Source organism: Pristiophorus japonicus, chromosome 4, assembly GCF_044704955.1.
Source record: "Pristiophorus japonicus isolate sPriJap1 chromosome 4, sPriJap1.hap1, whole genome shotgun sequence".
Taxonomy (NCBI): domain Eukaryota; kingdom Metazoa; phylum Chordata; class Chondrichthyes; family Pristiophoridae; genus Pristiophorus; species Pristiophorus japonicus.
This window is the reverse complement of record NC_091980.1, coordinates 40,019,894-40,043,369: the sequence shown is the minus strand read 5'-3', so window position 1 is coordinate 40,043,369 and position 23,476 is coordinate 40,019,894. Positions and strand designations below refer to the sequence as shown.

General features: G+C 46.9%; 1 protein-coding gene across 2 annotated transcripts in view; it reads left to right on the top strand.

Annotated features, from left to right (window-relative positions):
- The window catches only part of sgcd (sarcoglycan, delta (dystrophin-associated glycoprotein)), a 275,576-nt gene that overhangs the window by 219,875 nt on the left and 32,225 nt on the right, over positions 1-23,476 (top strand). For both annotated transcript variants that reach the window (XM_070878108.1, XM_070878109.1), the window contains exon 6: positions 18,715-18,787. In XM_070878108.1, the coding sequence (XP_070734209.1) occupies positions 18,715-18,787 (73 nt within the window). The remainder of the gene's footprint in view (positions 1-18,714; positions 18,788-23,476) is intronic.

Sequence of the window (23,476 nt, the reverse complement as noted above, 5' to 3'; positions counted from 1 at the left end):
TTTAACCTTGTGGGTCATTGCAGGCGATGGGCCGACGCTCCTCGGCAGAAGATGGATGGGAAAGGTCCGTGGGAGCCGGGAAGACTTCACTCCTTCACAGACCACTGTCCCCCAGGTTCCCAAAGAGCAGTGCCGACCGAGCTGGAGCTGCAGCTCAAATCCACACACAGGCGGCAGCAGCCCAGAACTCCTGACCCCAAGCAATCCTGCAGCCTCGGCCTCCACAGACGAGCAGACCCTGGAAGAACAAAGTTGTAGGTGCGGGCCTATTGCTGGGGTGCGGGCCGGCGGGGCGCTGCGGGCGAGAAGCGGGAGGCCTATCGATGGCCGGCGGATCCGGGGGGCCCACGCAGCGGAACAGTCGGGCGGCGGCAGCGGGCGCGATGGTGGCAGCCACGGAGGCCGCAGGAGGGGCGGCCACGGCGGGAGCGGAGGCTGCGGCGGCGGCGGGAGCAGAGGCCGCGGCAGATGCGGCAGCAAGCAAACTGAAGAATGGTGAACCCGGATCGGAGAACGATCTCTTCGATTTCCTCCGCGTTGTCGATGGCGTCGGGTTTGATCAGGGCCAGCATCCTCTCGACGTACACCTCTGCTGCACACTGTGCTTTCTCCACAACTCGCACACCTCCGCTGGAAATACCGCACCTTTCCTAAAAACACTGCAAAATTCCTTTTCCCTCCTTCCTTGTTTCTTCTTCTTTCTCGGCCAGCAGAACACCTAAGATGGCGGCGCCCAACAGAAGCCTCATGGGAGCTACAAGATGGCATCTTAAAAGGGAAATGCTCCCAGGAGTTTAAAAGGGCCTTACACCACTGCGGTCCCCACATAAAGACTTTTGGACTTTTGTGAGGCTACAGCGAGTCTAAGTGTGCTATGTGAATATAGGATGATGGTTTTATGACAAGAAATAATATTTTAATGTTGGGTGGTCACTGTGTTTAAAATAATGGACATGAATTGCGAATTACGACAAGAGTTAATATTTCAACGCTGAATGGTCACTGTATTTAAATTCAGGGACTTGGATCCGTGACCAACATTACCAATGGGCTAATGCGTTTTTCGATTTAGAGGATTCAAGCAACGGCTTTTTGAACTGGGGGGTTGCAGTGATGTTGTGTATTGCTCTGGTACGTTAAATGTATGATTGCAATGGTGCACCACAGAGGACGCTATGGTGGGAGACCTGAAAGTATCTGCACGAGGCAGTATAAAAGGCTGCCCATCATACCTGTGGAGCACTCTGGAGCTGTTCAATAAAGGACTAAGGTCACAGCAGTTAGAACAACAGTGATTTGTGTGCTACAGACACAACATCGACTTGGTCCTGGAGTTCAGCCTCTAAATGTGCGCAGACGCAGGCGTCGTCCGTGTACTGTAGCTCGACAACAGACGTTGGGGTGATCTTTGACCTGGCATACACTCTCGCTCTCTCACACTTTCCCGTTCTCACTCTCTCTCTCTCTCCCCCTCTTTCTCTCTCTCACACACTTTCCTGCTTTCTCTCTCCCACACACAATTTCCCATTCACTCTTTTTCTCTCTCTCTCTCTCACACATACTTTCCCATTCACTCTCTCTCTCTCTCTTTCTCTCACACATGCTTTCCCGTTCACTCACTCTCTTTCTCTCTCACACATACTTTCCCATTCACTCTCTCCATTTCTCTCTCGCACATACTTTTCCATTCACTCTCTCTCTCTCTCACTCTCTCACACTCACATTTTCCCATTCACTCTCCCTCTCTCTCGCTCTCTCACACTCACACTTTCCCATTCACACACTCTCTCTCTCACACAAACTTTTCCTTTCTCTCTCTTTCTGTCCAACACACACTTTCCCATTCACTCTCTCCCTCACACACACACTTTCCCGTTCTCTCTCTCTCTCTCTCTCTCTCACACACACTTCCACATTCACTCTCTCTCTCTCACACTCACTCTTTCCCGTTCATCATCATCATCATAGGCAGTCCCTCGATGAGGACTTGCTTCTACTCTTAGCATGAGTTCTTAGGTGACTGTACAGTCCAATACGAGAGCCACAGTCTCTGTCACAGGTGGGACAGACAGTGGTTAAAGGAAAGGGTGGGCGGGGAGTCTGGTTTGCTGCATGCCCCTTCCGCTGTCTGCGCTTGATCTCTGCATGCTCTCGGCGACGAGACTCAACGAGCTCAGCGCCCTCCTGGATGCACTTCCTCCACTTAGGGCGGTTTTTGGCCAAGGACTCCCAGGTGTCAGTGAGGATGTTGCACTTTATCAGGGAAGCTTTGAGGGTGTCCTTGTAACGTTTCCACTGCCCACCTTTGGGCTCGTTTGCAGTGGACGAGTTCCGAGTAGAGCACTTGCTTTGGGAGTCTCGTGTCTGGCATGCGAACGATGTGGCCTGCCCAGCAGAGCTGATCAAGTGTGGTCAGTGCTTCAATGCTGGGAATGTTGACCTGGACGAGGACGCTGATGTTGGTGCATCTGTCCTCCCAGGGGATTTGTAGGATCTTGCAGAGACATCGTTGGTGGTATTTCTCCAGCGCCTTGAGGTGTCTACTGTACATGGTCCATGTCTCTGAGCCATACAGGAGGGCAGTACTACTATGGCCCTGTAGACCATGAGCTTGGTGACAATTTTGAGGGCCTGGTCTTCAAACACTCTTTTCCTCAGGCAGCCGAAGACTGCACTGGTGCACTGGAGGCGGTGTTGGATCTCGGCGTCAATGCCTGCTCTTGTTGATTGAAGGCTCCCGAGATAAGGGAAGTGGTCCACGTTGTCCAGGGCCGCGCCCTGGATCTTGATGTCTGGGGGGCAGTGCTTTGCGGCAAGGACAGGCTGGTGGAGGACCTTTACCTTACTGATGTTTAGCTTTAGGCCCATGCTTTCGTACACCTCGGTAAATACGTCGACTATGTCCTGGAGTTCAGCCTCTGTGTGCACAGACGCAGGCGTCGTCCACGTACTGTAGTTCGACGACAGAGGTTGGGGTGGTTTTGGACCTGTCCTGGAGACGGCGAAGGTTTCACAGCTTCCCACTGGTTCTGTAGTTTAGTTCCACTCCAGCGGGGAGCTTGTCAACAATGAGGTGGAGGAAGGCAGCGAGGAAGATTGAGAAGAGGGTTGGGGCGATGATGCAGTCGTGCTTGACCCTGGTCCGGACATGGACTGGGTCTGTGATGGATCCGTTAGTAAGGGTCATGGCCTGCATGTTGTCGTGAAGTAGGTGGAGGAGGGTGATGTACTTTTGGGGGCACACTTTCCCGTTCACTCTCTTTCTCTCACACACTTTCCCGTTCACTCTCTCTCTCACACACACTTTCCCATTCACTCTTTCACTCTCTTTCTCTCACACACTTTCCCGTTCCCTCTCTCTCTCACACACATTTTCCCATTCACTCTTTCACTCTCTCTCTCTCACACACTTTCCTGTTCACTCTCTGTCTTTGTCTCACACACTTTCCTGTTCACTTTCTCTCATTCTCTTTTTCTCTCTCTTACATACACTCTCCCATTCACTCTCTCTCTCTCTTGCACAAACACTTTCCCGTTCACTCTCTCTCTCTCACACAGACTTTCCCGTTTACTCTCTCTCTTTCTCTCTCTCTCTCTCGCATTAACACTTTCCCATTCACTCTCTCTCTCTCACACACTTTCCCATTCATTATCTCGCTCTGTCTCTCAAACACAATTTCCTGTTGTCTCTCTCTCTCTCTCTTACACACAATTTCCCATTCACTCTCTCTCTCTTACACACACTTTCCTATTCTCACTCTCTCTCTATCTCTCTCTCTCTCTCTCTCTCTCTCACACACACACACTCACACTTTTCCATTCACACTCTCTTTCTCTCACACATAATTTCCCATTCACTCTCTCTCTCACACACACACTTTTCCATTCACTTTTTAACTTTCTCTCCCTCACACAAACTTTCCCATTCTCTCTCTCTCTCTCTCTCTCTCTCTCTCTCTCTCTCTCATGCACACTTTCCCATTCATTCTCTCTCTCCCTCTCACACAATCTTTCCCATTCACACTCTCTCTCTCACACAATTTCCCATTCACTCTCTCTCTGTCTCACACACTCGTTCCCATTCATGCTCTTTCTCTCCCACTCTCACACACACTTTCCCATTCTCCCTCTCTCTCTCTCTCCCGCTCTCTCTCTCACACACACACTTTTCCATTCACTCTCACTCACACACTTTCTAGTTCACTCACTCACTCTGAAACTCTCACACACACTTTCCCGTTCACTCTCTCGCTTTTTCTCTCTCACACACAATTTCCCGTTCTCTCTCTCTCTCTCTCTCTCTCTTTCTCTCACACACACGCTTTCCCATTCACTCATTCTTTCGCTCACACACACACTTTGCCATTCTCTCTCTATCTCACTCTCACACACAGTTTTCCCATTCTCTCTCTCTCTCTCTCTCTTTCACACACACTTTCCCGTTCCCTCTCTCTATCGCTCTCTCTCTCACACACTGCCCCGTTCATTCACTCTCTCATACACACTCTTTCCCGTTCACTCTTTCTCTCCCACACACACTTTCCCATTCAATTTCTCGCTCTGTCTCTCAAACACAATTTCCCATTTTCTCTCTCTCTCTCTTGCACACAGTTTCCCATTCAGTCTCTCTCTTTCTCTCACACACACACTTTCCCGTTCACTCTCTCACACACACACTTTCCCGTTCTCACTCTCTCTCTATCTCACTCTCTCACTCTCACACACTCACACTTTCCCATTCACTCTCTCTCTCTCACTCTCACCCACACTTTTCCGTTCTGTATGTCTCTCTCACACACTTTCCCATTCATTCTCTCCCACACATACACTTTTCTGTTCACTCTCTTTCCCTCACACATTTTCTCGTTCCCTCACTCTCTCTGCCTCTCTCTCACACACACTTTCCCATTCACTTTCTCTCTCACACACACTTTTTCCCGTTCATTCTCTCTCTCTCTCTGACAAACACTTTCCCGTTCACACTCTCTCTCAAAAACACTTTCCTCTTCTCGCTCTTTCTCTCACACGCACTTTCCCATTCACTCTCTTTCACACACACTTTTTCCCGTTCACTCTCTCTCTCTCTCTGTCAAACGCTTTCCCATTCTCTCTCTCTCTCACACACACACACTTTCCCGTTCTCTCACTCTCTCTCTCACACACAAACTTTCCCGTTCTCTCTCTCTGTCTCTCACACATATTTTCCCATTCTCTCTCTTGCTCTCTCTCTTTCTCTCTCACACACACACTGTCCTGTTCACTCTCTCTCATTTACTACAAATAGTAGTAGTGGGGTTGGGGATGGCATCAAACAGGAAATTAGTGATGTGTGCAAAAAAGGTACAACAGTTATCATGGGTGACTTTAATCTACATATAGATTGGGCTAACCAAACAGGTAGCAATACTGAGGAGAAGGATTTCCTAGAGTGTATAAAGGATGGTTTTCTAGACCAATATGTCAAGGAACCAACTAGAGAGCTGGCCATCCTAGACTGGGTCTTGTGTAATGAGAGCGGATTAATTAGCAATCTTGTCGTGCGAGGCCCCTTGGGGAAGAGTGATCATAATATGGTAGAATTCTTCATTAATATGGAGAGTGACACAGTTAATTCAGAGACTAGGGTCCTGAGCTTAAAGAAAGGTAACTTCGATACTAGCGGACCGAGGGTCTAGCGAGAAGGAGGAACTGAGGGAAATCCTTATTAGTCAGGAAATGGTGTTGGGGAAATTGATGGGATTGAAGGCCGATAAATCCCCAGGACCTGATGGTCTGCATCCCAAAGTACTTAAGGAAGTGGCCCTAGAAATAGTGGATGCATTGGTGGTCATTTTCCAACATTTGATGGACTCTGGATCAGTTCCTATGGATTGGAGGTTAGCTAATGTAACCCCACTTTAAAAAAAGAGGGAGAGAGAAAACAGGGAATTATAGACCGGTTAGCCTGACATCGGCAGTGGGGAAAATGCTGGAATCAATTATTAAAGATGTAATAGCAGCGCCTTTGGAAAGCAGTGACAGGATCGGTCCAAGTCAGCATGGATGTATGAAAGAAAATCATGCTTGACAAATCTTCTAGAATATTTTGAGGGAGAACCAGTGGATGTGGTGTATTTGGACTTTCAAAAGGCTTTTGACAAGGTCCCACACAAGAGATTAGTGTGCAAAATTAAGGCACAATGGATTGGGGGTAATGTATTGATGTGGATAGAGAATTGGTTGGCAGACAGGAAGCAAAGAGTAGGAATAACTGGTCCATTTCAAAATGGCGGGCAGTGACTAGTGGGGTACGCAAGGTTCAGTGCTGGGACCCCAGCTATTTACAATATATATTAATGATTTAGACGAAGGAATTGAATGTAATATCTCCAAGTTTGCAGATGACACTAAGCTGGGTGGCAGTGGAGCTGTCAGGAGGATGCTAAGAGGCTGCAGGGTGACTTGGACAGGTGAGGTGAGTGGGCAGATGCAGTATGATATTGATAAGTGTGAGGTTATCCACTTTGGTGGCAAAAACAGGAAGGCAGATTATTATCTGAATGGTGACAGATTAGTAAAAGGGGAGGTGCAATGAGACCTGGGTGTCATGGAACATCAGTCATTGAAAGTAGGAATGTAGGTACAGCAGGCAGTTAAGAAAGCAAATGGCATGTTGGCCTTCATAGCGAGAGGATTTGAGTATAGAAGCAGGAAGGTCTTGCTGCAGTTGTACAGGGCCTTGGTGAGACCACACCTTGAGTATTGTGTGCAGTTTTGGTCTGCTAATCTGAGGAATGACATTTTTGCTATTGAGAAAGTGCAGCGAAAGTTCACCAGACTGATTCCCGGGATGGCAGGACTGACATATGAAGAAATACTGGATCAACTGGGCCTGTATTCACTGGAATTTAGAAGAATGAGAGGGGATCTCATCGAAGCATATAAAATTCTGATGGGATTGGACAGGTGAGATGTAGGAAAAATGTTCCCGATGTTGAGGAAGTCCAGAACCAGGGGTCACATGCTAAGGATAAGGGTTAAGGCATATAAGACCGAGATGAGGAGAAACCTTTTCACCCAGGGAATTGTGAACCTTTAGAATTCTCTACCACAGAAAGTTGTTGAGTCCAGTTTGTTGGATATATTCAAAAGGGAATTAGACGTGCCCCTTACAGCTAAAGGGATCAGGGGGTATGGAGAGAAGGCAGTAGTGGGGTACTGAAGTTGCATGATCAGCCATGATCATATTTGTTGTGTATCTGTAAAGCATGCCCTCCCATGTTCCGCCACCAGGGAGTGCATCCCCTGAAGTCCCAAGGGATCCCAGCATCGCTTGGGAGCACTGTGTATAAGCCACCCCTAAGGCCTGTTACTCACTCTGGAGTGTCTTAATAAAGACTGAGGTCACTGTTACGTTAATATCCCTGTATGCAGTCTCATCTGTGTTAGGAACACAACAACTGGCAACGAGTATACGGAATCCAACGCAAAGATGCAACAAACTGTGGGCATCCTGGAGAAGTTCTCAGAGGGTGAGGACTGGGAAGCCTATATCGAACGGTTAGACCAGTACTTTGTAGCCAACGTGCTAGACGGAGAAGGAAGCGCTGCAAAAAGGAGAGCGGTCCTCCTCACGGTCTGCGGGGCACCGACCTACAGCCTCATGAAGAATCTTCTGGCTCCGGCGAAACCCACAGATAAGTTTGAGGAGCTGTGTACACTGGTTTGGGAGCATCTTAACCTGAGGGAGAGCGTGCTGATGGTGAGGTATCGGTTAGATACGTACCAGTGATCTGAAGGTCAGGAAGTGGCGAGCTCCCTTGCCGAGCTAAGGCGACTTGCAGGACAATGTGAGTTTGATGGCTACCTGGAGCAAATGCTCAGAGACTTTTTTGTACTGGGCATTGGCCACAAGACCATCCTATGAAAACTTTTGACTGTAGAGACACCGACTCTCAGCAAGGCCATTGCGATAGCACAGGCGTTTATGTCCACCAGTGATAACACCAACAAATCTCTCAGCACACAAATGCTAGCAATGTTCATAAATTAACTGGAACTGTGTTTGTGAGCAGAAATGTACAGGGCAGAAACCATGAGTCTGCAACTGCCAGCAGACAGGTGACCCAGATGACTCAGAGTCCGTAACAAAGGATGAACGCAAGGCAATTCACACCTTGTTGGCATTGTGGAAGCTTCCATTCAGCCTATTCATGCCACTTCAAAGGGTATGTTTGCAAGAGCTGTGGGACAATGGGGCACCGCCAATGAGCTTGCAGATGAGCTGCAAGCTCTGCAAAACCTGCTAACCACCACGTGGTAGAGGAAGATCGGTCCATGGTGGACCAAAGCAACTTCGAGTCTCAGAGAGAGGAGGCAGATGCTGAAGTGCACGGGGTGCACACATTTTCGATGAAATGTCCACCTATAACGCTAAACGTAAAATTGATTGGCTTACCCGTAGCCATGGAACTGGACACTGGCACTAGCCAATCCATCATGAGTATAAAGATGTTTGAGAGACTGTGGTGCAACAAGGCACTCAGACCAGCCCTGAGCCCCATCCACATGAAACTGAGAACGTACACCAAAGAGCTTATCACTACGCCATCGTCAAGGTCACCTACGAGGGCACGGTGCATGAACTGCCACTCTGGATTGTCCCGGGCGATGGCCCCACACTGCTTGGAAGGAGCTGGCTGGGCAAAATCCGTTGGAACTGGGATGACGTCCGAGCACTATCACATGTCGATGAGGCCTCATGTACCCAGGTTCTTAACAAATTTCCTTCCCTTTTTGAGCCAGGCATTGGAAACTTTTCCAGGGCATAGGTGCGTATCCACTTGGTCCCAGAGGCACGACCCATTCACCACAAGGCGCGAGCGGTACCTCACATGATGAGGGAGAGAGTGGAAATCGAGCTGAACAGGCTGCAAAGCGAGGGCATCAGCGCCCCAATTGAATTCAGCGAGTGGGCCAGCCCGATTGTTCCAGTGCTCAAAAGTGATGGCACGGTCAGGATTTGCGGCGATTATAAAGTAACTATTGATCATTTCTCGCTACAGGACCAATACCCGCTACCTAAGGCAGACGACCTATTTGTGATGCTGGCAGGAGGCAAAACGTTCACCAAGCTCGACCTGACTTCGGCCTACATGACGCAGGAGCTGGAGGAGTCTTCGAAGGGCCTCACCTGCATCAACATGCACAAGGGACTGTTCATCTACAACAGATGCCCGTTTGGAATTCGGTGGGCTGCAGCGATCTTCCATGCAGAGAAACATGGAGAGCCTACTCAAGTCGGTACCACGCACGGTGGTTTTTCAGGACGACATATTGGTTATGGATCGGGACACCGTCCAGCATCTACAAAACCTGGAGGAGGTCCTCCAGCAACTGGATCACGTAGGGCTGCGGCTGAAGAGGTCGAAATGCGTCTTCATGGAAACAGAGTTTTTGGGGAGAAAGATTGCGGCAGACGGCATTCGGCCCACAGACGCCAAGACAGAGGCTATCAGGACCGCGCCCAGGCCACAGAATGTCATGAAGCTGCGGTCATTCCTGGGACTCCTCAACTATTTTGGTAACTTCCTACCGGGGTTAAGCACCCTCTTAGAGCCCCTACATGTGTTATTGCGTAAAGGTGAGATCTGGGTATGGGGAAAAAAACAAGTAATTGCTTTTGAGAAAGCCAGAAACATTTTATGCTCCAACCAGCTGCTTGTATTGTATAACCCCTATAAAAGACTCGTGCTAGCATGTGATGCGTCGTCGTACGGAGTCGGGTGTGTATTACAACAAGCTAACGTTGCGGGGAAGTTGCAACCTGTCGCTTCTTCCAGGAGCTTGTCTAAGGCCAAGAGGGCCTACAGTATGATTGACAAAGAGGCATTAGCGTGTGTGTTCGGGGTAAAGAAAATGCATCAGTATTTGTGTGGCCTCAAATTTGAGCTGGAAACCCATCACAAGCCCCTCATATCCCTGTTCGCTGAAAACAAGGGGATAAATACTAATGCCTCAGCCCACTTACAAAGGTGGACACTCGCGCAATCAACGTGTAACTATACCATCCGCCACAGGCCAGGCACCGAGAACTGTGCGGATGCTCTCAGTCGGCTACCATTGCCCACCACGGGGGTGGAAATGGCGCAGTCTGCAAATTTGTTGATGTTGGCGCAGCCCGCAGACTTGTTGATGGTCATGGAAGCGTTTGAAAATGATAAACCACCTGTCACGGCTCGCCAGATTAGGACTTGGACCAGCCAAGATCCTCTGCTGTCCCTAGTAAAAAGCTGTGTACTGCTTGGGAGCTGGGCCAGCATCCCCGTTGAAATGCAAGAGCTAATCAAGCTGTTCCAGCGGTGAAAGGACGAGCTGTTCATTCAGGCAGACAGCCTGTTGTGGGGTAACCGCGTAGTGCTACCCAAAAAGGGCAGGGAGACGTTCATCTCGGATCGCCACAGCACACACCCGGATATAGTAATGATGAAAACGATAGCCAGATCCCACGTGTTGTGGCCCGGTATCGACTCTGACTTCGAGTCCTATGTACGGCAATGCAGCGTATGTGCTCAGTTGAGCAACGCGCTCAGAGAGGCACCACTAAGTTTGTGGTCCTGGCCCTCCAGATCATGGTCGAGGATCCATGTCGGCTATGCGGGCCCATTTCTCGGTAAAATGTTCCTGGTGGTGGTGGATGCTTTTTCTAAATGGATTGAATGTGAAATAATGTCAGGAAGCACCGCCACCACCACCATTGAAAGCCAGAGAGCCATATTTGCCACCCACGGCCTGCCTGACATACTGGTCAGTGACAACGGGCCATGTTTCACCAGTGCCAAATTTAAAGAAGTCATGACCCGCAATGGGATCAAACATGTCACCTCGGCCCCGTTTAAACCAGCCTCCAATGGGCAGGAAGAGCGGGCAGTACAAACCATCAAACAGAGCCTTAAACGAGTCACAGAAGGCTCACTCCAAACCTGCCTGTCCTGAGTACTGCTCAGCTACCGCACGAGACCCCACTCGCTCACAGGGGTGCCCCCGGCTGAGCTTCTCATGAAAAGGACACTTAAAACCAGACTCTCGCTGGTTCACCCCAACCTGCATGATCAGGTAGAGAGAAGGCGGCAGCAACAAAATGTAAACGATGGTCGCGCCACTGTGTCACGGGAAATTGATCTGAATGACCCTGAATATGTGCTAAACTATGGACATGGTCCCAAGTGGATCGCGGGCATGGTGATAGCTAAAGAAGGGAGTAGGGTGTTTGTAGTCAAACTAGACAAGGGGACAAATTTTTAGAAAGCACCTGGATCTAACGAGGCTGCGGTTCACAGACTGCCCTGAACAACCCACAGCAGACACCACTTTTTTTGAGCCCACAACACACACCCAAAGGATCAACGACACCAGGCCGGACCAGGAAATCGAACCCATCACGCCCAACAGCCCAGCAAGGCCAGGCTCACCCAGCAGCCCCGCAGGGCCAACAACACACCAGAACAGACATTTGTACCGTGGCGGTTCACCAGGGAAAGAAAGGCTCCCAACCGCCTCACCTTATAACTTGTTTTCACTTTGACTTTGGCAGGGGGGAGTGATGTTGTGTATCTGTAAAGCATGCACTCCCATGTTCCGCCACCAGGGAGTGCATCCCCTGAAGTCCCAAGGGATCGCAGCATCCCTCACTCTGGAGTGTCTTAATAAAGACCGAGGTCACTGTTACTTTAACCTCCCTGTGTGCAGCCTCATCTGTGTTAGGAACACAACAATGTTGAATGGTGGTGCAGGCTCGAAGGGCCGAATGGCCGAATGGCCTGCTCCTGCACCTATTTTCTATGTTTTCTATGTTCATTTCTCACTCTCTCTCTCAAAAACAATTTCCTCTTCACTCTCTCTCAAAAACAATTTCCTCTTCACTCTTTCTCACACATACTTTCCCATTCACTCTATCTCTTTCTCATGCACACTTTTCCATTCATGCTCTCTCTCTCTCTCTCTCTCTGACACACACTTTCACGTTCACTTTCTCTCTCTCACACATACACTTTCCTGTTCACTCTTTCTCTCTCTCTCTCACACACACGTTCCCATTCACTCTCTCTGTCTCTCACAAATACTTTCCCGTTCACTCTCTCTCTCTCTCACATACCTTCCTGTTCAATCTCTCTATCTCACTCTCACACACACTTTCCCGTTCACTCTCCCTCTCTCTCGCTCTGACACACACTTTCCTGTTCACTCCCTCTCTCTCAAAAACACTTTCCATTCACTCTCTCTGTAACACACTTTCCCATTCATTCCCCCTCTTTCTCAAAAACAATTTCCTCTTCACTCTCTCTCACACACTTTCCCGTTCTCTCTTTCTCTCTCTTTCTCTCACACACACGTTCCCATTCACTCTCTCTCTCACATACATACACTTTCCTGTTCACTCTTTCTTTCTCTCTGTCTCTCACACACACTTTCCCATTCACACTCTCTGTCTCTCACAAACACTTTCCCGTTTACTCTCTCTCTCTCACACACACACTTATGTTCACTCTAGCTCTCTCTCACACACACTTTCCCATTCACTCTCTCTCTCTCAAAATCACTTTCCTGTTCACTCTCTCTCTCTTTAACACACAGTTTTCCGTTCACGCTCTCTCTTTCTCTCTCACACATACTTTCCTGTTCCCTCTCTCTATCACGCTCTCTCTCACACACTTTCCCATGTACTCTCTCTCTCTCTCACACGCACACTCTCCCGTTCACTCTCTCTCTCAAAATCACTTTCCTGTTCACTCTCTCTCTCTTTAACATACACTGTTTCCCGTTCACTCTCTCTCTTTCTCTCTCACACATACTGTCCCGTTCCCTCTCGCTATCGCGCTCTCTCTCACACACTTTCCCGTTCACTCTCTCACTCACGCACACTTTCCCGTTCACTCTCTCTTTCTCTCTCTCTCTCTCTCTCACACACACACTTTCCCGTTCATTCACTCTCTCTCTCACTCTTTCTCTCTCTTACACAAACTTTCCCATTCACTCTCTCTCTCTCACATACACTCTTTCCCGTTCACTCTTTCTGTCTGTCTCCCTCTCTCACTCGCTCTCTCTCTCTCTCAATCTCTATCTCTCTCTCGCTCTCTCTTTCTCGCTCTCTCACACACACTCTCCCATTCATTCTCTCTTTTTCTCACACAAACTTTCTCACACACACACACTTTCTTGCTCACTCTCTCTCTTTTTCACACAAACTTTCCCATTCACTCTCTCTCCCTCTCACACTCACACTTTCCCGTTCCCTCTCTCTATCGCTCTCTCTCACACACACTTTCCCTCTCTCTCCCTCTCTCACACACACTTTCCTTTCTCTCGCTCTCTCTCACACACACTTTCCTGTTCATTCATTCTCTGTCTCTCTTCCACACACTTCCCCATTCTCGCTCTCTCTCTCTCTCTCTCTCTCTGTCTTTCTCACACACTTTCCGTTCACTCTCTCTCTCTGTATCTCTCTCTCACACTCTTTCCTGTTCACTCTCTCTCTCCCTCTCTCACACACATATTTTCCTGTTCACTCTCTTTCTCACGAAGACTTTCCCGTTCACTCACTCACGCTCTCTAACACACACTTTCCCATTCTCTCTCTTTCGCTCTCTCTCTCCCTCTCTCTCTCTCTCACACATACTTTCCTGTTCATTCTCTCTCTCTCTCTCTCCCTCTCTCTTTCACAAATTTTCCCATTCACTCTCTCTCGCTCTCAAAAACACTTTCCCGTTCGTACTCTCTCTCTCTCTCTCTCACACACACTTTCCTGTTCACTTTATCTCTTTCTCACACAAACTTTCACGTTCTCTCCCTCTCTCTCTCTCTCACACTTTCCCATTCTCTAACACACTTTCCCGTTCACTCTCTCTCTCACACACACACTCTTTTCCTTTCATTCTCTCTCTCTCACACTTCCCCATTCAATCTCTCTCTCTCTCTCTCTCTCTCTCTCTCTCTCTCGCTCTCTCTCTTTCACAAACTTTCCCATTCACTCTCACTTCTCTGGCTCTCATACTTTTCCCCATTCATTCTCTCTCTTTCTCACACATACTTTCCCGTTCACTCTCACTCTCTCTTTGTCACACACACTTTCTCGTTCACTCTCTCTCTCTAACACACACTTTCCCATTCTCTCTCTCTCTATCCCTCTCCCTCTCTCTCTCACACACACACTCTTTTCCATTAACTCTCTTTCTCACACACACTTTCCTGTTCACTCTCTCTCAAAAACACTTTCCTGTTCTCTCTTTTGTTCTCACACACACTTACCTGTTCTCACTCTCTCTCTTTCTCTCTCTATCTCGCGCTCTCTCTTTCTCTCACACACACTTTTCTGTTCACACTCTCTTTCACACACACACTCTTTTCCGTTCACTCTCTCTCTCTCACACTTTCCTGTTCACTCTCTCTCTCTCTCTTTCACAAACTTTCCCATTCACTCTTGCTCTCAGTTTCTCTCACACACTTTCGCGATCTTTCTCTCTCTTTCTCTAACACACGCTTTCCCGTTCTCTCTCTTTCTCTCCCTCACACACACTTTCCCATTCACACTCTCTCAAAATCACTTCCCTGTTCACTCTCTCTCTCACACACTTTCCCGTTCTCTCTCTCTCTCTCTCACACACACTTTCCCGTTCACTCTCCCTCTCTTTCTCTCTCTCTCTTTCTCTCTCGCACAAACTTTTCCATTCACTCTCTCTCTCAAAAACTCTTTCCCATTCACTCTCTCTCTCACATACACAGTTTCCCATTCACGCTCTCACTCTCTAATACACACTTTTCTGTTCATGCTCTCTCTCATTCACTTTCTTGTTCACTCACTCTCTGTGTCTCTCACACATACTTTCACATTCACTCTCTCTCTCTCACACACTTTTCCGTTCACTCTCTCTCTCTCTCTTTGACACATATTTTCCTGTTCACTCTCTCGCTCTCAAAAACACTTTGCTCTTCTCTCTCTCTCTCACACATACACTTTCCCATTCTCTCTACCTCTCTCTCTCTCTCTCACACACTTTCCTGTTCACTCTCTCTCTCACACGTACACTCTTTCCCATTAACGTTCTCTCTTTCTCATACACACGTTCCCATTCACTCTCTCTCTCTCTTTCGCTAACACACACTTTCCCGTTCACTCTCTCTCAAAAACACTTTCCTGTTCACACACTCTCTGTCTCATACACACTTTACTGTTCTCTCTCTCTCTCTCACACATTTTGCCTTTCTCTCTCTCTCTCTCTATCTCTCTGACATGCACTTTACACTTCACTCTCTCTGTCTCTCACACACACTTTCCCGTTCACTCTCTCTCTCTCCCACACACACTTTACAATCACTCTCTCTCTCTCACATACACTTTCCTAGTCACTCTCTCTCTGTTTCTGACACGCAGACAGAATTGTCACAGCCATGAGATGTTTCCGAGTGTGTATAGCAAACCCTTTGGACTGTGAAGAATGACACTTTTGCTGAATTAATTGGACCTGAAGAGTGCTTTTGTGAGTCGCAGTTCATCAGCCCTGCAGCCTTCCAGCCTGACCTTCATCAAACCCAATTCTGCGGCTGTTTATCGCATGCTGACATGAAGGATCTGCGTCTTCATTAGTTCAAATTATTCTTCCTGCCAGACAAGATTAAGGGAAACATCTAAAATTGACAAAGACGTAACAAACACTTTCGGTTTGTAACCTGTCATATTGTCCATTGCAAACTGGTTCAGTGCTGACCACCATTACACCACCTTAAATATTTAAAATAGATTTGTAATTTTTGTAAGCCTGTCTGAATCATAGACTTCACCCAGCCAAGAGAGCTGCTTCTGGGTCTGTGCCATGGCCAATCTATAACCATCTGGTCAGGCATGTGAGTGGCACAGAGGCTCCCTTTTCATTGTCCTTGCCTCGACTGTGGTGAAGTATCTGCCCTCAATTTAGCACCTCCCTCTGATTGTTCATCTGGGGTCAGAAAACTTAGCAAGTACGATAATTGGCAGGCAGGATGCAGTCACCTACCACTGTGTGCCTCAGAGCTCTCGAGCTGCTCTCTCTGTCGTAATGTAAATTGTAAAGAGAAAAGTCTGGGGGTGAAATTGGTCCACGTTAGCAGCACGAAATGTGCTCGAGGCCAGTTGGCAGCCCCCTTTTACACCGTGACAGGTATTCTTTTCCATTGTGTAAAATGGGTTGCCGATTCACGATGAGCCCGTTTTGCGCTGCTGACACAGACCTACTTCACCCCCATTATCTTCATTTGTACATCTATTATATAGAGAGGTTTCGGGGCTAGATTTCAACTCAGCAGGGGAGCAAAACGGGCAGAATCAGCTCGGTCACACGCCATACTCCCTTCCCCATTTTCCTTTCGGGCTGCGTGTATAACGGGCGACAGATCCTCCACCTCCCGTTTAACACCCCCGGCCCTCCCCCCGCCGAAGGTGAATTGTACCCACTTTGTAGTTCGCCTGAATCTGTCACACTTCTGACATCACACTTCAACAGTGCAATCGTACAATAATGTTTTGAAAGTGTCAATTCGTGTTGACTTCTCCGACCCTGATAAACTCGCCCTCCCCCAAAGGCAGGGGCCAGGGACTCTGCAGCTGACAATCTGCAAAAATTGGAGATTTTGACCGCTTCTCCACAGAGCGTGCTTGTGTAATGGCTTTAAAAGGAGAGGTCATTTTAAACGTAGCTCCGTCTTAGCAGCTAAACAACATAAAAACGTTCCATGCCTCAGACCATGGAATTTTAGGTACAATCTTTAAAAAACACAAACATTTTGAAATGGAATAACCTCAAACCATGAACCTTCCCTAATATGGACCATCCAATTTATTTAATCCCGAGAGGAAAAGCGCTGTAGAATATTTCTTTGACACTCAAGTGATAGGCCACAATTATATCAAGCATAATATTCTGGGGTGGTTTGGTCACCTTTGTCTATCATTGCCCCATTAATATCAGTCATATTCCTAACCCTACAGTGTCAGCCGTGGCTCAGTAGATAGCACTCTCGCCTCTGTGTCCGAAGGTTGTGGGTTCATGTCCCACTCTAGAGACTTGAGCATAGAAATCTAGGATGAAACTCCTTCAGTGTTGCAGTGTCAGAGATCCCATCTTTCAGATGAGACGTTAAACCGAGTCCCCATCTCTATCGGATGGACATAAAAGATCCCATGGCACTATTTCAAAGAAGAGTAGGGAGTTTTCCTCGGTGCCTTGGCCTATTATTTATTCCTCAATCAACATCACTAAACACAGATAGTCTGATCATTATCACATTACTGTTGATAGGACCTTGATGAGTGCAAATTGGCTGCCACATTTCCTACATTACAACAGTACTACACTTCAAAAGTACATCATTCCTGAGGTTATGAAAGGCGCTATATAAATACAAGTTTTTCTTTTAACCAGTTATTTATTTTGTTATTTTAAAAATAGTTAGCCAAGCCCTTAAATAAATTACATCCGTATTCATTATCCTATATATACGATTTAGGATAGATTGTTTGTTATTTTAATTGCTTGCTTTTACTTGGACAATGTCATGTGGACACAATTGAAGCCTGTGTGACTGTAGGAGTTGCTGTACTAATATGCTCAAGAATTGATAGGCCTTTGTGCCTTATAAATCCTTAATTATTGTCTATTGTCTCATTTCTGAAGTCTACAGTTTTGGGAGGTTTGGGAAAAAGAGGTAGTTGTTGGGTATTAGCTTGGAGGGGGCTTTCCCAATAGTTCAGGCAGTTTCTCCAATCTGTGCTGAGTTACCTGATCTCCATCAGGGTGATAGGGAAAGTAAAATTGCCTTCAGTACCTCAGGGTTAAGAACTGGAAATGCTATCGGTTTCCGGATTTCTACTTCCTGTTTGCTGCAGGAAATGTGCACATGGATTTCAGGTGAAGGCAGGACTAGGCTTGTCTGCAATGCCCTCCTGTGGTCAGATAACCTGCCCACAGTTACCGCTAAATCTCAAGCATGAGTAATGGCTGCTGAGGCAAAGTACCAGTGAATGACCAGTGTGTGTGGAAGTAAGTATACCCCAGAAAGGAGTCCTGTTTTCCATGGGGTAGATGGGGTTGTTGCTATCAGTCACAATCTGTAAAGAGACAGTATAGCGTCTTGGGAGTAGACTATTTATCACACTTTACTTTCTATTTGTATGCAAAGTCAATGGGGGAAAAAATAGTTCCGCTTTCTTTCTCCTCAGTCGATTTCATTGTGTGACCTTCTCCATTGCTTCCAAGACTTTGACAGTTCGATATGATCTTTTTGGTGGTCATTCTGATAATACTTGGTGCATCTCTAAAGTGATAGAAAGCGATTGGTGGAGTGGGGATCTAACCCATATTCCACTATACTGTGATACGATGCTTTGGTGATGCAACACGATGGGGCAAATTTTAACTCCTGGATGGGAAAGCAGCCTAGCAAGCAGCCAACCCGTCTGGAAGCAGCAATGGGAAGTTCAGCTGAGTTTAACGGCAAGAGCTCATTAACATACCACTGGCTGGTTTCCATTGGGCGGCGAGAGTAAAAATTCTCTATGATGTGCCAACAAGATGCTTGTTTATACCTACCTTGTATTCTTATGTACAATATTACTGGGGCTCACTAGAGTAACTAATTCAGGTACAGAATTGGGGAAGTCTGAATTGTGATATTTCTTCAGTAACATCAACTGGTTTTTTCCTGCAGGTGCTGAAGGAGCTGTGTTTGAAAGATCTCTAGAAACACCACAGATCCGGGCTGAACCTTTCAAAGAACTGAGGTATGAAACATGATTTTCTGGTCCTTTTTCTTTTCTCTTTTTCCTATTCTCTTCCCTTCTTTCATCCTTCTCCTTGCTCTTTCTATTTTCCTCCCCTTTCCTCTTCCTTCTTCCCCTCATTCATTTATTTTCTCCTCTTCCCTTTCATTTTGCGCTCTTTTTAAATATGTCGTTATCTTCCTCTTTCCTTTCCTCCGTAAGGGAGTCCTTTTCCCTTTCTCCTTTACCTTTCCTCCACCTTTTCCTTTTCACATTGAACGTTGATATGAGCTCTATGTTCTGGAGTCAGTCTCTTCACAGTTAAAACTGAGATTATGTTGAATGGTAGCTGAGGGGATGTATTGCTCCAGAATTGTTGCCATGATAAAAAAAAAAAGGCTTGACAGAAACCTCATCGTGTTTATACAGTGAGAGCACAATGACATCCCCATGAATCACATCTGGTGTTAGAAATCTATTAGAAGACAGGAAAATACTCAGCCGGTCAGGCAGATTCTGTGGAGAGAGCAGACTATTTAATGTTTCGGGATCAGATCCTTCTTCAATGCAGAGGAGTCCGCACCTGAAGCGTTAATTTATTTGTTCTGTGCACAGATGCTGTTTGCCAGCATTTTCTGGATTTGTTTCATATTTCTAGTATCTGTAGTTTTTAGAGATTTTTTAATATCATGGGGATTACATTGATCTTCCGTGGCAGCGCAAGATGGGCACCAGTGAATTGGCTGCCCCTGTTACGCCCCACCCAATTTTAGTTTCCATTGTAGTCATGGGGGGGGGGGGGGGGGGAAACAAGCTGATGATTCATTATCGCCTGTTTTGTGCTAATGCCAAAGACGAATTCAACCTCTACTATTGTTTTAAATTCCAATGTTAATAAAAAATAAAGATGAAATTGCATTGCAAAAATGTACAAAGCAGCAGCACAAACTTGGGGTCCTTCTTTAATAAATGACCAATTCCTGTAAATCTGTAAAAATCTTGGGTTTCATTTGGTTATGGTCTGTTATTCAATTCCTAGAATGACCGAGATAAACAAAAAGGAGAACAAGACTAAATCAACAGCCTGAAATTTCAATGCCAATGCTCGCTTATTCTTAATAGCATTTTAGTAAGTTGTAAGGAAAATATTTGTTACAATACTTCAGGCTGCACTTAAAAGGACTCCAAAAGCTAGATTCAGTTTATTCGAAACCTCGGCTTTATTAGAGAGCTAAAATGTGGGTTTTTCGAACAATTTTGATCCAGGAATTGCATCTGCAGAAGAAGCCACTTGACGTGTAAGAGACTTAACTTTCAATTGCCTGACACATGGCAAGCTTTCTCTTTAATCTCTTGGAATGCAGAAAACTATCCCTTTAATCCTTTGGCACATGGCAGAGTCACATTGTAGATTTTGCTTCTCACTGAAGATGTTTACCTGCAAGTTGTCTTTCATACCGATAATGTCAAGGTTTCAAATAAAATGCATTGAGCTTTTTGGGGTAATTTAAATGTGATCTTTTTAAGGTGCAGCTGGAAGAATTGTAACAAATATTTTCCTTACAATTAAATAAAGTGTAATTAGCCCTACAACACCCCCTCCCACAACTCGCTGCTCCTCCGACTCTAGATTTGTGCAACCCCCTCCCCTTCACCCCACCATTGATGGACACTCTTTTAGCTTTCTAAGCCCCATGCTCTGGAATTCCATCCTTACACATCCCACCTCTACACCTCCCTTTCTTCCTTTAACCCTCTTTAAAACTCATCTTTTGAGACCAGGCTCTTGGTCACCCCTCCTAACATCCCCTTCTTTGGTTTGATGCCATTTTTATGGGGGATTGCACCTTTGTAAAGTAGGTAAGGATATTTTTCTATGTTAAAGGTGCAATATAAATCCAAGTTGTTGTAAGAATAAGCGAGCATGGCACTGAACTTTGAAGGCTTTGATTAAGTCTCATTGCTCTCTGTGACCATGTGAGTCCTAAGTGTTGTTTAACAGACCATGACCAAAAGAAACCCAAGGTTTTTAAGATTTACATTTTTTTTTAAATCAGACACCTGTGGCTTTCAAATTTTCTATATACTTCTGGGCCTGACACAGGCATCTACTCGGGTTCAATGGTATCATGCACTTTCTTAATTGGTCTGGTCGCCTGCTTCTTACGGAATTTGACACCCACTGTCGTTTTATCTACGGGGGAGAGGGAGCAGAATCTGGGAGTGCAATATTGAAACTCACCTGTGATAACTGTGTCTTACACACATATACTCCTTCTTCAATCTCTCCGAAGGCAATTGAGTACTGGGCAAGATGAGGTCCAGTTCGATTCATAAGCTACTTTATTCCTCGGTAGGCAAAACATACAGAATACTGAGTATGACCAAAAGAAACCCAAGGTTTTTAAGATTTATAGGAATCAGTCATCTATTTAAAAAAATCAGATGCCTCTGGCTTTCAAACTTTCTGTATATTTCTGGACCTGACACATACCATTTGGTATAATCAGTATAACTGTTGCTCATAATTATTGCAAGGGGGATAGAGTATAAAAGCAGAGACGTCCTGCTACAACTGTGCAGGGTATTGTTGAGGCCACACCTGGAGTACGGCATGCAGTTTTGGTCTTGATATACTTGCATTGGAGGCTATTCAAAGAAGGTTCACTAGATTGATTCCGGAGATGAGAGGGTTGACTTACAAAGATAGATTGGGCCTCTACACATTGGAGTTCAGAAGAATGAGAGGTGATCTTATTGAAACATAAGATAATGAGGGGGCTCGGCAAGGTGAATGCAGAGAGGATATTTCCACTCATAGGGGAAACTAAAACTAGGGGACATAGAGCTAGAACCTCCACTTTTGTGTTTATCGCCCAAAAATTGGTGTTATTTCCTGCGTGGGTGTTAAAAAAGGGTTTTCAGTTCGCTGGCTTCTCGCCCATTCTCAAAACGCCTAGTTTACATTTTTGAAAATGGGCTTTGCCGCGAGTGATATCAAATGGGCGGTAGCGTTAAATTTTTCTGACCTTTTGCCGTAAAGTATGGCCGTCCTTAGCAACGGCATGGCAACGCTCGATTCCAGCGATTCAGGAGGCCAAGGGTCATCATGACATGCGCAGAAGAGGAGACAGAGAGAGAGGGAGCTCACAGGGACTGAAAGCATGTGTGGCTGTGGTGTGTGCTTGGTTGGCTATTGTGGGAGGAATGACGGAGGTTCACCAGTAGCAAAAAGCCTACTAAGCACCAAGAACATAGTACGCACCGAGTTTTGTCCAACAAATAATATATAACATGGAAGGGATGGAGAAGACATAGAGCTGGTAGCCAGGAACACTGGTGGCAGAGGGCTCCCCGTGGTCCCGGAGCACCGCACTGCACCCCAAGGTGACGCACCCCCATTGTCAACCACACATGAGAGCCAGCAGCAACATCTTGCTTATGGCTCGGAGCACGCTCCCACTTTGGCAACGTCCTCTCCCATATCCGTCCAAGCAGCGCTTTGACCGTCAACCACCCCCCCCGCGTAATGAAGCATCACCTGAGGACCTCCTCAGCCAAGCGGCTTGGAGTCAGGAGGGGAAGGGGAAGGCGTAGAGATGGGGAGGATAAACGAGGGGAGGGGGGAAAGGGTTGGTTTGTACAGAAATACTGATGATTTCAGACTAATGTTCGGTTTAAATGTTTTTTATTTAACAAAACCTTGTAGCACATTGGCTCAGATAGCTGCACCACTACACGCTGGTGATTCCTTAACATCAAAGGGTATAACCAAGGTGATGCCTACCATTGATTTACGACCTGCACACCCAGCAGTGTGTCAGCCTTGTAAATAACACCAACGTTCTTTCAGGCAAAGCAATCATTGATGAGCTCCTGGCGTAAGGCTCTTGCAACTATCATGCCACCATGGGCCCTTTCATGCGGTCTACAGGGGGGCGGGGGCATGGCTTCAGCTTCAGCCTGATTGTCTGGCCCGATGTCAGCATCCGCCTCCTCGTCCTCCTCTTCCTCTCTCTGGTGAGGTAGCAATTCTTGTCCCCTCCTGATAGCCGAGTTGTGTAGCATGGAGCACACCACCATGAATTGAGCTATCTGCTCAGGGTGGTATTGGAGTTCACCTCCGGAGTGGTCCAGGCATCTAAAGTGCTGCTTCAGCACTCTAATGGTTTTCTCCACAATGTGTGAGTTGCTCTGTGGTTCTCATCGTATCACCTCTCGGCCTCGATGTGGGTGTCGCGCGGGGGGCGGGTCATTGGCCAGGTGGTGAAGCCATATCCTTTGTTCCCAAGCATCCAGCATTGACCTTGTGGCTCATTATTAAACAAGTCAGATACAGTGCTCTCACGCAGGATGTGAGCACCTGCAGAGGCAGCAGTGCAGCCACATTTCCAGGACCAGGCCATTAATATGGTTTGGACACTCCCTTGGTGGGAACACCCTTTCCGGTCTCATTTGTGTGCCAGTACCGGACTTGTGCCTACTTCATGTAGAGGCCTAGTACTATCTAGGACAGCACAGTAGGGGTGGGAACCTGACAGAACAAGTCTCCTCTTTGCGCCCCCTGGGAACCGATTGTTTCCCAGATGCAGTGACGAGGAAATGTCTTGAGAAACAGTTCGACTCTCCTTAAATGTATGCTGGCGTCCTATTTGTTGTCATAAGTTGACCATTCACAAACCATAGTTAACATTCTATTTCTGAGAACCA